Source organism: Alosa sapidissima, chromosome 21, assembly GCF_018492685.1.
Source record: "Alosa sapidissima isolate fAloSap1 chromosome 21, fAloSap1.pri, whole genome shotgun sequence".
Classification (NCBI taxonomy): Eukaryota; Metazoa; Chordata; class Actinopteri; order Clupeiformes; family Clupeidae; genus Alosa; species Alosa sapidissima.
Window position 1 is genome coordinate 9,260,786 of NC_055977.1, and position 17,563 is coordinate 9,278,348.

At 42.1% G+C, this 17,563-nt stretch overlaps 2 protein-coding genes across 4 annotated transcripts; one reads left to right on the plus strand and one right to left on the minus strand.

The window, feature by feature from the left end:
- Positions 1–7,566: 7,566 nt before the first annotated feature.
- zbtb22a (zinc finger and BTB domain containing 22a) lies at positions 7,567–13,163 on the minus strand. The gene is made up of 4 exons (XM_042077741.1): positions 12,785–13,163; positions 11,590–11,805; positions 10,329–11,181; positions 7,567–9,655 (listed from the first exon to the last, which is right to left on the minus strand). Exons 2-4 carry the CDS (start codon positions 11,794–11,796, stop codon positions 8,640–8,642), a joined length of 2,076 nt encoding a protein of 691 aa, XP_041933675.1. The 5' UTR covers positions 11,797–11,805; positions 12,785–13,163; the 3' UTR covers positions 7,567–8,639.
- LOC121696315 lies at positions 12,305–17,322 on the plus strand. Of its 3 annotated transcripts, none has more exons than XM_042077763.1 (8): positions 12,305–12,463; positions 14,026–14,227; positions 14,334–14,436; positions 14,645–14,787; positions 15,887–16,092; positions 16,336–16,495; positions 16,610–16,836; positions 16,951–17,322. In XM_042077763.1, the coding sequence occupies exons 1-7, from the start codon at positions 12,422–12,424 to the stop codon at positions 16,819–16,821; spliced, it is 1,068 nt and encodes a 355-aa protein (XP_041933697.1). In that variant the 5' UTR covers positions 12,305–12,421; the 3' UTR covers positions 16,822–16,836; positions 16,951–17,322. The 3 variants fall into 3 exon arrangements, with proteins under 3 accessions (XP_041933697.1, XP_041933696.1, XP_041933698.1); XM_042077762.1 differs by lacking the exon at positions 12,305–12,463 and adding an exon at positions 13,243–13,718; XM_042077764.1 differs by lacking the exon at positions 12,305–12,463 and adding an exon at positions 13,739–13,936.
- The last annotated feature ends 241 nt before the right edge of the window (positions 17,323–17,563 follow it).

The following is a 17,563-nucleotide window of genomic DNA, read 5'->3' on the forward strand; positions in this document are numbered from 1 at the left end:
TGCCTCAGTTAAGGGAAGAGGAGAGATAGACTTCTCTGCATAGTCTGTCTGCCTCTTCACCCCCTCCATGTTTGGTACTGTCTGTCCATTAGCCACTTGTACCATTGTCTTTATGCCTCACTGTTTGCGTGCTATATTAGCACATTAGCACATATGCATAACCCCCCCCCCCCCCCCCCCCTCCATGCCACAGCCGAACTGTGGCCACACTTATACATTTTCTTAAATAGTTAAATATTTAGATATATAGACTTTACTTTACTTTATTTCTGCATTGTTGCACTGTTGACTTGCTCATTTGCACTATCACCATTGCACTACCACCATGACACTCATTCACACAGAGCACCTTACCATACCTTACTATGCACAGAGAATCACAGGCTCAGTCCCTGCCTCAGTCATTGCAAGCGCATCTGATTTATTAATCACCACTATGTGGATACTGTTTTTAGAATTGATTTAGATTAAGTGTTAGTATAATTTATATTTTTGTAATTTGTATTTTAGTATATTGTTATATATTGTATTAAGTGTTAGTATAATTTGTATTTTAGTATATTTAGCATATTCTTTATCTCCTACTGTCCTTACTGCTTAGTTGTGTTTTTATATTATATATTTTAATTACTCTTTCTGCTGTTAAAGAATGTGTTTGTGTTGTATGTATGCTGCTGAGACCTTGAATTTCCCCTGGGGATCAATAAAGTATCTATCTATCTATCTATCTATCTCATTTTTGGGAAGCACTCATGACTTTACTCAAGTACATTTGAGAGGCAAATATTGTACTCTTTACTCCACTACATTTCTATCCATAACTGTGAGTACCCATTACTTCTTCTAAAAAAAAGGAAAAAAGAAAAGTCTCGGAAACCCTCAATTTGTTGTTTCCTTCTCAAACGTGATTGGATTGTGCAGGCGCCACTGATTGGGACAGCCTATCAGCAATCACCTTCAGCTTTCCGCCAAAGTCAACTCCATGGTCAGATTTAGATAAGAGGCGACACCATGGACCAAACAATGGATGAAGACGCAGCAGGTCCATCCCGGGAATGTGTCAACCTGTGGCCCCAACTCGGCAGACTATTTCAATTTTCTGAACAAGTTAATGATAGTTTTCTTCAAGTGTTTTAATTAGAAAATAGTATTTTGTATTTGAAATACGTATTTTAAATACATGTATTAGAAATACAGCCCATCCCGGGCAACATGGTAAAAAGATGAAAATGACTTGATTTTACTTTCAATTCCTTTTACATTCTCCAAGGTATTAACATTAACATTTTTCATAACTCCATGTAGGCCGTTTCTGTACATAAATGTAAGCACTGTGGCAGTAGTAATGCAATATTTAGAAAATGTAGGCTATACTCTTGATACTCAAGTACTTTTAAAAACAAGTACTTCAGTACTTTTACTTAAGTAGACATCTGACTGTTGTACTTTTAATTGTACTTGAGTAAAATTTAGCAAAGGATATCTGTACTTTTACTCAAGTAATGAAGCTGTGTACTCTGTCCGCCTCTGTTGATAAAGTGCCCAGTCTAATAAGGCTGACAAACAGACAGAGATACAAGGAGCTGGAAAAAGCAGAGATTTAAAAAAATGTTGTTTAGTGGTTATATCTTCAGGGCAAAAATGCAAAAAAGGGAAGAGATTTTTTTTTTAAATTGGCATCTCAATTAAAGCATTTAGGCTGCAATAAAAGTCAGAATTGGCAGAAATGTTCAAAAGTTATGAATGTAAAACTAACACATCTTTGTGGTTGAGTACTGGCTTCAGAGTGTTTTGTGGAACATTCTGTTAAAATTACGCTTAATGTAATGTATACACTAGGAAGAGTCTGACAGGATGTGGAACATTTCCATTGCGAAGAAAACTCATCTGATTGGCTGTTTATGACAACCTGGTGTGAAATGACTCCCATAGACCTCTCCAGAATAAGTCCCGCCTCCTAACTTCCGTATCCATCCAACCTTCGGTCGTCAAATGTCTATGGGAAATAACATGGCGTTTTGAAAGATCGTACCTGTCAAACTCTGTAGGTGACAAAGTAGAAAAAGCTGCTGGGCAGATTGGCCTACACACTTCTGCCATCTAGTTTCCACTGGATTTTTTGATTTTCGGTGCCGTTTAAGTAGTATAGTCTATAGTATACTACTTAAATCTCTCAGTCCCATCACTGGACTGCAGTTGTTTTGCTACCTGGTCAAAACTGGAACACTCAAAACTGGAGCACCTGTGATCACAGATTGATAAGACTAGAAGTGACGACATATATATATATATATATATATATATATATATGTCAAAATGTAAACATGTCATCACAAAAGGACAAAAGCACAGTCTGAATGTACTTTTAATAAGCTTACTGCTTGATATTCATTTGTATAACCTGCAATAACCTATTCCTAAACCTGTTATAACCTATTCATTTTTTAACACCTAAGCCTCAGAACCATGCCAGGTTCTGGCAGGCAAAGGGAGCTATTACCTGCCACACCTGTGGGGAATCAAGCCCCATCACAGGGACTAGAAGAGTCATGTCTGGTGCCTCCACCTGTGGAAGCAGACTGAGAGAGAAGCCGAGCTACACCAGGTCCAGCGCATCAACACTACCTTTGTTCTACGTAGGTGCTTTTTTTTCTCTCTTCGTTTCTGGGAACCAACACAGACTTTTAGTTAGTGTGTGAGAATGTGTGTGTGTGTGTGTGTGTTTGTGTGTGTGTGTGGGAATAACATGCCCTCACAGGTTTGAATTGCATCTTGTGTCTTGTGCTAATTGACTCATTCTGCCGAACTTGCCATTGACAGCTTTGGCTCACCCGTGTGGCTTGATCGGGATGCTGCTGCGACTGGTATGTCACGAGGGGGCGGGGTCTGCCTATACGTGAACCAAAGATACTGTAAAAATGTTCTTGTAAGAGAAAGACTGTGCACTAAAGACATTGAACTGTTGTGCGTATCACTGCGCCCCCCTCATCTTCCCCGAAATTCCCCCAAATTTTTTGTCATGGTTGTGTATATTCATCCAAGAGCAAACGCTGACAATGCCTCAGAGACTATATTGCAATCTACCCAAAAACTACAGGCAATATCACCCGACGCTCCAGTGCTGATCCTTGGGGATTTTAATCATTGTTCTCTTCAGAAAACCATTAGGGACTTTGACCAATAGGTTAAGTGCCCTACCAGACTCAACAAAACGCTGGACTTGTGTAATGGCTCCATCAAAGGAGCATATAAAGCTATTTCCCTTCCTCCACTTACGGGGGCCGACCATAATTGTATTCAGCTTATCCCATCGTACTGCACTGCACTGCAGAGGGGAAAACGGTCACCAAGCGGGTCTAAGTCAGGACTGATGAATCCATACTGAGTCTGCAGGACTGCTATGAGTGTACAGACTGGGAAATGTTTAAGCAATCCTGTTAGGACATTGACGTTCTCACAGATGTTGTCAGTTGTTATGTCACCTTTTGTGAAGATAATGTTATTCCTAAAAAAATAGTAAAGGTGTACCCAAATAGTAAACCATGGGTGACAAAAGCACTCAGGGCACTCCTATACAGGAAAAGACAGGCATTTAGAGCTGGGAACCTTCCGGAGCTTGAAAAACTAAAAAAGGAAGTTAAACATGAAATCGCAAGAGCAAAGCGGAGCTATAAAGAAAAGCTAGAGGACCAAATAAGGAACAATAATCTAGGCTCTGCTTGGGATAGCATGAAAACCATAATCGGAACAAAGGAAATAAGAAATTCTAAATTGGTGCTGGATGGGTTCACATGTGATAGAAAGCTGGCACAGACGTTGAATGAGTTTTATCTGAGGTTTGACTCACCCACATTTAAGGATGCCATTTTAGAGCAAAAAAACTACCTAATGGACAGTGCCCCAGCGCCCTGAGATTTCCATGCCGTAGTAGATACCTTCAGACACTCAAAGGTTAAGAAGAGCCCCGGGCCTGATAACATAGGGGGTCGCCTACTCACTTTGTGTGCTGAACAACTTGGTCCAATATTTTATTACATATTTAAGCTCTCCCTGAGCCAACAGAGAGTCCCCAAAATTTGGAAAAATTCGACTATTGTTTCAGTGGCCAAAATCAGTCGCCCTATGGTTTTAAATGATTTTAGACCAATTGCCTTGACCCCATTGGTGATGAAATGTTTTGAAAAGCTAATGAAAAGGGTGCTCCTTATCAAAACAGAGAATCTATTGGACCCACTACAATTTGCCTATAGGGCCAGGCGGGGGGGTTGAGGATGCTACAGCCACTCTGCTTAATCTGATACTTAAGCACCTTGTAGGTAGCAACACTCATGCCAAAATTTTATTTGTCGATTTTTCATCAGCCTTTAACACTATTCAACCACACATTTTAGTTGATAAGCTGTTAAGTAACTTTGATTTAGATTTCAGTTTAGTGGGTTGGATTTTGGATTTTTTAACAGACAGAACTCAGAGAGTAAGGGTGAATGAGGTACTTTCAGAAGAGATACTGTCCTCTACATGGTCACCACAGGGTTGTGTCCTGTCCCCTCTTTTATACATTTTATACACTGATGACTGTCGCAGCCAGCATACAAACAGACATATTTTAAAATTTGCAGATGACTCAGTTATTGTCAGTCTTTTAAATGGAAAAGAATCTGAGCATGGTCCTGTTTTAAACGATTTTATAGCCTGGTGTGATGGTGCCCACCTTCACTTGAATGTATCCAAAACTAAGGACATGGTCATTGATTTTAGGCGCAACCCTCCCCCTACCCAGGTCAGTGCTATAAACGGTCAATCTGTAGAGGTCGTGGGCTCATATAAATACCTGGGAAGAATTGATGACAGGCTAAATTTTAATCTTAACATAGAGAATATCTGCAAGAAAGGCCAACAGCGACTCTTCTGCCTCCGTAAAATGGCAATATTCAGTGTGGATAAAACCATTATGAGGATATTTTATAAATCATACATTGAATCTGTTTTTATCTTTTTCTATAATATGCTGGTATGGAAATCTGAATGTAAAGGATAAAGCCTCTCTCGCCGAAATAGTGAAGGTCAGTGGCAAAATCATAGGTGCTAAGCAAAGCAGCCTATCAGACCTGTACAGTAGATTTGTCCAAAAAAAGGCAGAATCTGTTTTATCAGCAAATGGTCATTCTCTTCACCCCGAGTTTCACTTGCTAAGGCACGCTTCAGATTCCCTGCAGTTAAAACCAATAGATATAGACATTCATTTGTTCCCAGTGCCATTTCTCTATTGAACTCATATTTTGGACCTCTGGGCTGACATCATGGTGTTTTTGGTGCACAGTGTGAGGTATGATTTCCTGCTGCATGAAGGTACTCAAATGGAGAGCAGAAAGTGTTTCCTGTTTTTATTGTATTTTATGTATTATTTTTTTTGCCTGTATACACACTGCACTGCTTATCTGCATGTACTGTATGTTTTCTTCACCCATTGGGTGTTCATGTTGTCACGTTGTACTTTTTGTCCTATGTTGTCTATGGATGTCTGCTGCAAACCAAATCGCCCTTAGGGGACAATAAAAGCTTTAAGTAAGTAAGTTCTGCCATGCCTGGCACCGACATAGGCCAATAATCAGATAGATCTTTACTTAAAGCCTTTAAACATAACTGTACATGGTTTTCACATAGAACTCCACACTCCACTCTTAACTAAAGACACAAAACTAGCTAAGAAAAGGGGTACCTTACCATGTCCTTTGTTGAAATCATGGAAGATGGGCATAATGTCTCTATTCCCAAACTCCTCTGCATAGTTTACAAGGGCTTCTTTGACAGTTTTGTATCCTGCCAAGACTATCACTTTCTTGGGGCCAAAATGAATGGTAAAAACAGATCCATGTTTCTTGGATAGCTGCCCAATAATGCAAGAACTATGTGGTTAGCAAAACAAATACCTTTCAAACCATTACTATTTATTCAATGAATGAATGAATGAATGAATGAAACGCAAAAGCTGTTTTTGTTCAGCCATACAGGACTCATTGTTAAAATAAATCTCACCTCACAAAGCCCCTCATAGAGCCTATTGAGGTCCAACTGTAACAGATTTCCCAGAATAGGGACGGGTCTGGGTCCTGGAGGTTCCTTTCCTTTCCTTGCAGTGTCTGCAGCGAAAAAGTGAAAAGAGGTATCGGTATAAGTATAAGTATATACTTTTTTGATCCCGTGAGGGAAATTTGGTCTCTGCATTTAACCCAATCGGCGCAGTGAGCTGCCTGCTACAACGGCGGCGCTCGGGGAGCAGTGAGGGGTTAGGTGCCTTGCTCAAGGACACTTCAGCCGCGGCCCACTGGTCGGGGCTCGAACCGGCAACCCTGCGGTTACAAGTCCAGAGAGCTGCCCACTCAACACTTCGTGTTAGGCGAACACCACAAGACAAAGTAGGCCTAAAGCTAATGTGCAGGGCACCCTCCAAAATAGCCATATTGTAAACAAACAAACAAAAAAAAAAAAAAAAACGATTGATAACTGTGTCTTGTGTTGGACAAATGTAGGCTACTACAGCGGTACGCGTCTCAGTTGTCAGCAGGTTATTCCAGTGTGACTATCGTGGCACATTAGGCAACACCTGCCTTCAATTATTGGTAATCGTTCGACCCTTGCGTGTTTACACAAGCCTTAAACTTTTAACACGTGAAGAGGCAGATCACAAATATGTAGGCCTACAGACGCATACGCCACTATGGACTATAATATTATTTATGTAAAGCACTTAGTGGAGCATTCCATACAGAATATTCATTAAGCCATTGTAAATTGTATTGTAAAGTGTATTGTAAAAACGCCAACCTGATTGTCAACCGATGATCTTGTATCTTGACCAATATCGCCACCTGTTGATCAATGTGAAATACCACATGATGGTCAAGTCCGTTGCTAGAAATAAATGTCTGAAATCTGGGGCAAGCCGAAAAGTTTTTTTTTTTTTTTTTTTGAATGCTACTTCGATGTCTTCAGTAATGGGGGGGGGGGGGGGGGGGTGCATCTCTATGGTATCTTCCAGAATACCAAAGGATTCATAAAATATTTAGTAGTACTTTAAGTTTTTATTTTGTCCCAAATAAGGTTCCTATAGTTCTTTTTTGTATAGGCGGTACTGTTAAAACAAATATATCCTTCAGAGCCTTTACTGTGATGCAGATGGATAATTGTCTGCATATCATGAAGTCATCCTTTTAAGTTTCCTTAGATAGAGGATAACTGATTCTTCCTGTTCCCCCAATTGGCAAGTATTACAAAGGAGATTGGAGTGGTTCTACCATTCTATGTGCCATTTTCTTTTGATAACTCACAAAATGTGAGCATGGCTACCCTCAGGGTAAACAAAGTTTTGCTGGATAAAATGTGCCATGCTTTCAGAGTGAAAGACCATGCATTAGCAAGCCACATACAGAAATATTTGAAGCTCTACTGAGAGCAACATTTAATTGTTAAAACCTGTAGTATATTGCCGTCTACCAGTATACAAGGTCACAAACTCTTTCTGTGAATTGTGCATCTTCCCAGAAAAAAAACACATCCACAAAGTGGTTAGATGGTATTGATTTAATAAGGACTGAATTCGTATTGATGAAATTTAAAAAAAAAATGGCTGTATACCCATTAAGGAGTCTTTCAGACTGTCAGGAAATTATCTGAGACCTCAAGTCTTAGTGAAGTCAATAAATACAGTCCAGTTTATGTCAGTAATATTGACAAATGCTAACGTGTGCAAACTATTTACAATTGTGATGAAAACATCCTTTAGGTAGCTCTTCATAACAGATTCAGCACTCTAAAGAATCATTACTCCACAAGAGATGACCATTACTCAATGTGTACATGAACTCTTCCAATACCTCTGAAAGGTACAGTCAGCAATTGTGCATGATGTTGTATTTATATATGTTTATATTTACATTTCTTCAGTATTCCCAGAGAAAATCCACACTGTGTTTAATTTTTCTTTGGGGGGCAGGCTACCATTTTTTACAGTGTACTCACAGGATAGACAGCTAGTGAATCGTGAGGCGATGTTTGCTGAATGTGACAAAAAATGTTATGGGCTTGAAATTGCATACCACCGCTGACTGCACCTTTAAAAGTAAAATTTCTGGGGTCACCATGGCACAACTGGTTACAGCGCCTGTACCATATTTGGGTCCACGTGCCCATGATGACCCGGGTCATTTCTCGATCCCACCCCATTTCTCCCTCCCACTCACTTCCTGTTACTCTCTCCACTATCCTGTCAGATTAAAGGCATACAAGCCTTTATTTACAAAAAAAAAGCTGCAAAAATTACATACTGTGTGAAATGGAAATAGAATAAATTATGTGGTTAAAACATAATTTGAACATGTATGATTGTACTGAATTCATAAAGTGAGCATCTTCAAACAAAACCTTATTCACATTTTTTTTTTACAAATATGAACTTCTGCACATATTGCCAGATATTTTGTCATATCTCCAATTTGTCAAAAGTCCTTGGACCTTGTTGTTAGTCCTTGGCCCTACCTTCCTGAATAAACTCACATGATAGTCTTTCACTTTGGTAGCAAAGATTTCATAAAATCTGCTATTATGCTTGTGCTTATTGTTAACATAGATCTGTTCTAAAGTCAGCTAAACCTCTCTCCTTCTTCTTGTTTTAAAACATGTCCATCCAGTGTCTTTCCTGGGGTTGCCAAGACACGGTCACCACCAGACAGAAATGCCATATTGTCTAGTCCATCCATACAAGGCACCTCGTCTCCATTAAAATCCATCTTTTCCACTTTCACGTGACTGCTGTCCGACAGGAAGCCGTCACCATCCTGTGGAACGTACCCGTCATCCCCGACGTCGGCTCCATCGTCACCAGTGGCTGCCATTCCGGCTCGAGCCAGTCGCTCACAGCGGGCCTGGTGTCTCAGGAAACTGTCCCTCCAGACTACCTTCTTCCCACAAAGGCTGCACTCATAGGGCCTGACGCTGCCATGGGTCTTGAGGTGCTTGGTGAGGTGGTGCTTCATCTTGAAGGACTTGGAGCACACAGGGCAAGAGAAAGGCCTGAGGTTAAGGTGCTGCATCTTCACGTGGCGGTCGCGCATGCTCTTCAGTGTGTAGGCCTTGCCACAGTGGCAGAAGTGGAGCCGGCCCGTGTACGGGCCTGCAGCGTTGGGCTGCGGAGAGGAGGACGAAGGGATCGGGGGCGAGGCCGACGGGTGGAAGGGGGTGGACGACGGGGAGCCGCCGCCACCCCCACCGCCGCCAACCCAGCTGTGATCCGACTGGCCAGAGATGAACTGCCCGTCATCTGGTGACGGCAGTAGAGGCCTCTGGGAAACCTGCCCGGTCCCGTCCTCGATTTCATCGTATGTTTCTCCGCCGAATACACCCTCTCCCAGCTGCTCAAAGTCCATGTCCTCGTCCACCTCATCGTCCTCCTCTCTTCTGTAGTCTCTCTGCTGCAGCCATGGACTCGCCTGCCACTGCTCCTGGGCGGGGGGAGCTGGACACAGCCCAGACCCGCAGGGTAGCGGCGGACAGTCTTCTGCAGTGTCTGGCAGGCCAATGTGAGACCGAGACTCTCCCTCGTCCTTCTCAGGGGCCTCTGGCCGTGCTTCCAGTAGTGCCGTGCTTGGTATGTAGTCTCCTAAAGAGAGAAAAACATTTGTGGCATGACAGGATACGAACCACATACTATAAAAATGGCCCTTCAGATATAAGACAAATTATTACAAATACTTGTACATAAAACAAGCAAATTTGTCCGCAAGTGCGTTAAGCAAATTTGTCTTGATAAGACATTAAAATAAGACAGGCTACCCATTAAAGTACTAGGTAAGTCTCTTGGGACTGATGTTATATAACTAACATTTTTGTTCTATTGTTGATACAGTCTTGAGCCATTTTTAAGCAGCATGATCTTTGGTCAATCCTAATGTTCTGCGATTCAGGTAGCTCATCAGGTATTGATCAACATAAATTATGTATCAACAGAATGAGAAAGCATATCGTTTTATGACATAATCCTTTGTTATGCAGAGTTTTGCATTGCAACATACACATATACAATTACATTTATTCATTTAGCAGACACTTTTCATCCAAAGTGACTTACATATGTCAATTCTATTACAAGGGACTACATTGTCCGCGCAGTGACTTGGGTTGCCTTGCTCAAAGGCACAACGGTGGAAGCCGGGAACCCACTACTATTTTAGGCTACTGCATGCTAGCCCAGCTCCTTAACCACTATGCTACCAGTGCCCCAATTACTGCATTGCAACATTCACTTGTGTACACATGTTTGAGCAAACACTCACCAGAGCGCTGTGTCCTTTGGGTTTTCGTCGTGGCTTCCTCTACCAAACCTTCACCGACACCTTCATCTGCCTCGATCCCCCTCTCACCACCACTCTGGCTCTCCTGGAGGCCTCCATCCTCCCTTCCCTCTCGGTCCCAGCTTGGGTGTCTCCTGCGGCTCGTGGCTGCTCCCTTTGACCGCGCCCTCTCTCTTAGGTGGGAAGGATCGGCGAGCCCTTCCAGTCGCGTGGGAACAGTCTCTAATCCTCGTCCCATGTGCTGTCCATAGGGGCCAGTGTGATGGTTATGATGGCCACTGCCGCCAGGGATGGACACTCCCTCGCTGGCTGAGAGATCCTCGCTGTGTTCGGGGCTAAAGACAGACCCGGAGGCCAGTGGCGGGGGCTGGCTGAAGGACTCGGGTGGCTGCGGCGACGCCCGAGCTCGCCACCTCGAGGTCAGATGTGGCCTCCTCCAGGTAGCCAGGGGAGGTAGCGGCCCCTTTTGCTCCATGCCCCTTGACCCTTTCTCCAGGGACGATATGCAGTCCCGGCCTTTCTCCCGACCCTTGTCGTCTGGGTCCACATAGTAGCAGTCTGAGCTACTCGGGGACTGGTGTCTGGACGAGCCCCCATGTGGTGGTGTGATTTCCACTGGACTTGGTTCCATTGGGGGTCGTACTTGCTTTAATACCTCTGTGCACTTGTCCACGATGTGCCACATCTGCAGGAAGCTTGCCACAGTTACGTAGTTGACTATGTCCTCGCGGACTATGCTAAGCTGTCCAGTGTAGGCGGAGCTCAGGACGCTTTGGAAAGCAAGAGGGTCCATGACTGATGGAAGAGACACAGTAGTAACATTCTTCAAGAGAACCTGAAAGAGAAGTGGTTCAGATTTCAGGGACACTAAATAGTAAAAGGAGCACTAAGCCTTTTATATCGAGTCATGTCAATAGTCATTTCACATTATTTCACAGTCAGGATGTTTTTAAATCAAGTGCCAGTATGGTGTTTTTAGTCAAGTGGCAGTTTTGGTATTTGGTCAAAGATGAGCCAGATATGTTTGATGCGAATTTTGACGTTTTTGAGGTTGTTTGCTGGTTTGTATGAGGTTGCTGGGTGATTTATTATTTATTATACATGTCAGAGTCACTTGTCTCCAGCAGTTTACTGGAACAAGCAGGTTTATCACGCTAAGATTTACATTAACCTCAGAATTTTAAAACAACCAAAATCCAATGGCATTCCAATCACTTCACTTCTATATCTTCATGAATAGTACCTGGTCATGAAAGTATGGCGAGGACGCTGCAAGAACGCAGCGATGTGCCTTGAACACCTGTCCTTGCACATGGATGGAAAGGTCGCAAAGCATTCCATCTTCGCGTTGCTGGTTCAGCTTCTCCAAGAGCGTTCCTTGCACATCGGGAAAGCATACTTGTATCGCTGTGCCAGAAGGGGCGGTAGCCCCCCGGCAAACTCTGTCCATTGGTCAGGCCTGAAAGTCGAGTGCACCGGTCATTTTCAGATATCAGTACAGATGTAATCTATGTTAACCTGCATACAATTATTCATAGTCACAGTCTGTGTAACAGCATCCAGTGAGTAGAACATGTCAACCACCCCGATAGTTTCAATATGCACGATACTAAATTTTGTGTCCTACGGCTAGCGTCACAAAAAGGCCAACTTATGGTTGCAGACAAGAGGCAAACAAGCCATGTATCATATATATGCCTGTTTCAATCGTGTCATTCTATAACAACCCTAAGGGGTATTATTAGTTTAGCTTAGTGTGAATGGGCAAAGTTTTACAAATGTGCAGGCTTAGTCTCATCAGTAACACCAAGGTTAGCCAGGTAGCAAGCTGGCTAACTAGCTAAATAATGAGACCATTTTTTTGCCAATATGTAACTTTAACATGCTCTGATATGTTGCCAGGGCCAGGCCCAACTTCTGAGTTAAGTTATCAAATGTTATCTTCCGTTGCCTGGAACTTTTCCCCTCTGACAGTAACCAGCTGATTCTGGCACGCATCCGGCCCTTATCTGGCGTAGATCCACCGGATCTGCGCCGGATTAGGGCCGGATCCATTCCAGACAGCTGCTATCTGCATGTGCTACAAAACTGAGAAGCTAGCATTCAAACTCGATAAGGTAATTCACCACATTCGTGATTAAGAAGTCTTCGCAAAGCCTTGTCTCAAACGTAGCGATATTGATCGATTGGCACGCACTAAATATTAACAATAGTGATGCAATGTATCAAATTCGATTGTCGACTCCAGCGGCACTGCAAAGCGACCGCTCATGAAGCTAACTTTAGCTAGATGGCTAGCTAACTTGATCATAGATTATCTACCAGACTAACAGCTCTGCGATTGTGTTTTGTCTTTGATGTTACCTGCAATATCTAATGCAAAGTTGATTAAATCTACAAGCTGGTCAAACTACCAAACATTTAGCAAATCGCCTTACCGTTTAAAACCGTGAAGGAAGGTCCGAGAATGGCTAACTCAACTAGCTAGCTAATGTTAGCTGCTGCCTACAGCTAGCCAGTTGGTTAGCTTACTTAATGATACGCCGCTTTTGAATTTTCTTACAGGGGATATTCTTCCGTCTTCTTTGGCGATAATGTAGGGGTGACATGTGACCCGAGACATTGCCGTTCAGATAAACCCCTTGTGATCTCAACGGCTATCGATATTTCTCCATTGAAGAATAACGTTACTAATGTTAGCTACAGCCTGTAAACCAAACGTTGTACAGTAGCAGTACGCCTCTCTTCCTAAAAGGAATTGAAAGGACCGACCTTAGCAATAAATAGCCTGACGCTTTTCTCGTTTAACTTCAAATCTTTTGACTGGCATTGCCATCAATATGTTATGTAATATGTATATGTCATTAAACGATTTGCATATAACATAAATTATGCGATCTTGAACAAGTTTCATCCGAACAACAGAATGTAGCAACACAATGTTATGCTTAAATTCAGGCCTAAAACACACATCCTTGTATTAATCTGGTTTTACAAATAAGATAGAAAGCAAGTCAGTTTAACAATTTAAACCAGTGTCTTGATATGCAGCAATTATACTAGCTATTAGTCATTTTGAATTGATCAAAGAAGGCCGCATAGTCCTGACATTTCACTTGGCCTAGAAAGGCCATCCATTTACGATGGGCCACTTAAAAGGATTGTGTTTGAGATGTGAAGTCATTTAGCCTTTGTAGCCTACGCGTCTCTGTGTGTTTGAGTGTGTGTGTAGGCTGTGTGTCGGACAAATGGCAGACTATGTAGGCTTGATTTATGGTATTTCTATAGAATTAATTCAGCTAACAATATTATTGTCTTAATGAAATGGTTTTGGCTCAGCACAATAGTACCAAATCAGACCACCAAAATAAGGTATTTGGTAAGGATGACAGAAAGACACTTCTTTAAACTAGTGGCTGTTGTTTAATAGGTATTGAGAGAAAATACATGTGGTGATGGGGAGAGTATATTAACCTGCCTTTTGTGCAGCTGTGGAGTTAATGACTGGTGGGGGAGAGGACTAATGAAGTAGGCTGGTGTAGGCTATGGTCCTCAAACCTCCTTTTGTGCAGCATTGGAGTTAATGGCTGGTGGGAGATAGGACTAAATGTAGTAGTGTAGGCTATGGTGCTCAAACAGACTGTAATACATAATGCTGTTGCATCTCCTGCATTTTCAGGCCCATTACTGCATCAACATGTATCACATTGTGAAATTTGTTGACACTGAAGAGGTGGAGGTAGTGCCGGCAAACTGGGTCAAGGATGGCGTCTGTCTATGGCCTCCCTACAAAACCCAGAGGATCCTGAAAGCCTCAAGGTGCCAGGAACAGCCATGTGCAAACTGGCTTCCATTTAAAGTAACCCTAGTGCACACTGCAGGTATGTGACAATGTGACAAGAATGTGACAATGTTAACATTGCATGATTTCAACACTGGGAGCTTGTGTGTTGTGAAAGTAAATATGTTCCTTATTGTTGTTGTTAGCCAGTTACAGTGACGCACACAGGAAGCTGTCATTGCTTGAGGACCAAGCTGATCTTCATTCAGATGTTGAACCAGGGAGTTCCAAACGAAAGCGGGAGATGATGTAAACCATTCTTTTCTTTTACTATCACCATAATAGAATTGCATGGTATATAATATAAATAAACATCCTCAAGGCAAAACTGTTAGCTGTATTCTGATGAAATTAAGCTATTTCTAATAGTTTGCTCTTGTATTCTGTTGTATTTGTATTACATCTTAGGTATTGGGTTTGGACATTTACACATTTATGTTTGTGTAACCATTTGTAGGATGAATGATTCTGAGGACAGTGAACAAATGCACGAGGGCATGCCATCCAATGCGCCCACAGTCATATGTCAGCACTGTGGATCCCCCAATGACATTCCTGCCATGCCTGAGACAAACAGCAGAGGGACTGATCCTGTCTGCAGTGAGTACTGAGCTTTGACATCACATCACATCACCTCTTAAATGTAAGTCAAGTCAAGTCAAGTCAGGTTTATTTTTATAGCGCATTTAACATGCACAGAGTGCAACACAAATCGCTCCACAAACAAGACACATAACAAAAAGACAAAAGATGCCGGACGGAGCGGCGTAGTCGCCAGCGTTCCCGCGACATCAAGACAAATAAACAAATTTACAAAATAACAATTGACGCACAAGACAAAGATGCCTGATGGAGCGGCGTAATCGCCAGCGTACCCGAGACACCGGTAGACATACAAGACAGACAACAAACAAAAATGAACAAGTAATAAAATAAATAAATAAGAAATTAAAATAAAGAAAAGTCCGTGTTAACTTAGTCCAACTCAGTCCAATGGCAATGACATGGCGCACAGCTGCGTAAAGCCCCGTTCATATATACGGCAATTCACCCATCACCTGCCACTGATGTTTCATGTCGCTAGTGGTTATTTTGCCTGTATTCGCTGAATTACATAAACATCACATGGTCTCTTGTGGCTAATTGTTGTGTATGTGAATGGGGGTTTAGCTGCCTAAAGGTGTTGCTTTTAGTGCCTGCATCGGGGTCAAACATGACCATGGTCAGGTGTCCCATACATTTATTAAGCCTATTCCTTGAATAAAAGATAATTTCAATGGTGATCTTCATTGAGAAAAAGCTTTCAATCTAGGACTACGCTTAACCTAAGTATGGGAAATCAGCCCATGTTAAAAATTTGGTATTGTGTCAAAAGCAATGGACACCCACTCGCAACTTCACAAAGGCACAACTCACCTTTTGCTGTTTTCGGAGTTTTCAACTTGATGTCCACCTTTCAAAGGAATCAGATTGATTTTGAGTATTTACCCACTTAGACCCACTAAGCACATAAATTACCCCCCCCCCCCTTTCAATGGGGATTTTTTATTGAGAAAAAGCTTTCAGTCTAGGACTATGCTTAAGTGATGTTTGGGAAATCTGCCCAGTATGCTTAGATACATGTAGGTTGTCTTCAGACATCCTGTAATTCTACCCCAATTCCCCTCTTCTTGAAACGCTCCCTCTCGTCTTTGTGCAGCACTCCTACACAATCTGCTCACAAACCAAGAGCTGATCCTGGAGCAGCTGAATGTCATCTCCAGGACCATTGAGCCTCCGCAGGGAAACAGCAAGGACGACGGAGACAACGAGCTGGAGCCAGGTCTCCTTCCGCTGAAGGAGCTCGACACTCTGCATGACCTGGAGGCTCGGTTGCTCTTTAGCTCTGACCTAAAGCATAAATTGGTGAGATACACAACCTCTCACGGCACCATGAGCTGGTGAAAAGCACTACTGCCTAGTGGTTTGGATTAAACCTGTTGTACTGTTCTATGGTTTGGAATAAATGCTCATCTATCTATCTATCTATCTATCTATCTATCCGTCTGTCAAAAGCAATAAATACAAGTCATCCAGACAAAGTTTACAAAGCAATTAATACCACCCCCCCCCCCCCCCCCCCATGTACTATTGAACCCGATTTGACAGATCAACACACTGGCTCTAAGAGGTGGGATGAATGTTAAGGATTGTGTTTGGAGAATGATGAGTCACCTCCTCACCAATACGCTTGCCTTGAAGATCAACTGGAGAGGCATCAATGGCAAAACGGCCTTCCATTCCCTTCAATTAAAAGATGTTTTGACAAGTAAGTCTAGGAGTGAACAGTGTATCTAAAACACATGGAAAAAAAGTTCGCTCTTGATTAGTTCACAAGTGGGTGAACCTCAGGATTTTATCTTTGATTTTTATTTTTCCATAGGAGCGGTTCGGCAAAATCGCATGACTTCTGAGTCCTCGGATATGGAAATTGAAGCTGCAATTAAACGGTGGCTACAGCTTGCGGCTGACAGGGAAGGTGGTAGAAAGGCGCGTCAAATGAGACAAATTGAGTGGATGCCCTCAACGCCTTCAACGCCTTCTACCGGCGGCGAAGCATCGATGGAGAGGCAGCCAACCACTCCCTTCAATTAAGAGCGTTTTTGACAAGTAAGTTCCACACACAAGTTTCTCGAAGCCGTAAAAAGACTTTCAGTGAGGTTGGATGAGTTGATTACTTTGATAAATAAAAAAATGTGGATGCGCTTTGTTTTGTTCTGTTAGGAGCAATTGGACAAATTCAATTTGCCTCCGAATCCTCGGATGTTGAAATTCCGGTGGCAATTAAGAAGTGGCTGCATCCAGGAATTGTCAAAAAGATGGGGAAACGGCACATCGGATGAGACAAATGAGTGGATGCCAAACAATCCTTAAATGAATACTTTTTAAAGGATTATTTTTTATTAGTTTTAATGTTTTCATTTTTAGATATGAGGATACAGAGTTCATATGTGTGTTACACAGTATACAGGTATTACCCATAGGTTGTTAGTATATCTAGTGCCTCTTCTCTATCCTCCAACCTGCTCAATGCTTCTGTGCGAGTGCCGTAATCATGCTTGTTGAAAAATAATAATAAAGGCTCTGTACTCTTAATGGTTGTGTTATATTTGTTTACATTTCACTTTAATACTAATTAAAGCCTGATGAGTATACGAAAAAATCTTTTCACACATGTTTGTGATCCCATTGTTAGGACATATCCAAAGCTTTTGCATTTATTAATCACATAAAGTAATAAGATCATGATCATTAATCTAAATCTATTTAATGATGAATAAATTAGAGTGGAATTCATGGAATGTTCTCTAAAAATAAGTTAATCAAATAGTCAGAG

What these genes read in the sequence shown, in the direction of transcription:
- zbtb22a (XM_042077741.1), bottom strand. Translation starts at nt 11,796, where the DNA reads ATGGACAGAGTTTGCCGGGGGGCTACCGCCCCTTCTGGCACAGCGATA. An exon ending in CGCCATACTTTCATGACCAG is followed by an intron (nt 11,182 to 11,589) that starts GTACTATTCATG and finishes CTTCTCTTTCAG; the next exon opens with GTTCTCTTGAAGAATGTTAC. An exon ending in CCAAAGGACACAGCGCTCTG is followed by an intron (nt 9,656 to 10,328) that starts GTGAGTGTTTGC and finishes TTCTCTCTTTAG; the next exon opens with GAGACTACATACCAAGCACG.
- LOC121696315 (XM_042077762.1), top strand. Translation starts at nt 13,671, where the DNA reads ATGGTTTTGGCTCAGCACAATAGTACCAAATCAGACCACCAAAATAAG. An exon ending in AAACGAAAGCGGGAGATGAT is followed by an intron (nt 14,437 to 14,644) that starts GTAAACCATTCT and finishes AACCATTTGTAG; the next exon opens with GATGAATGATTCTGAGGACA. An exon ending in AGGGACTGATCCTGTCTGCA is followed by an intron (nt 14,788 to 15,886) that starts GTGAGTACTGAG and finishes GTCTTTGTGCAG; the next exon opens with CACTCCTACACAATCTGCTC.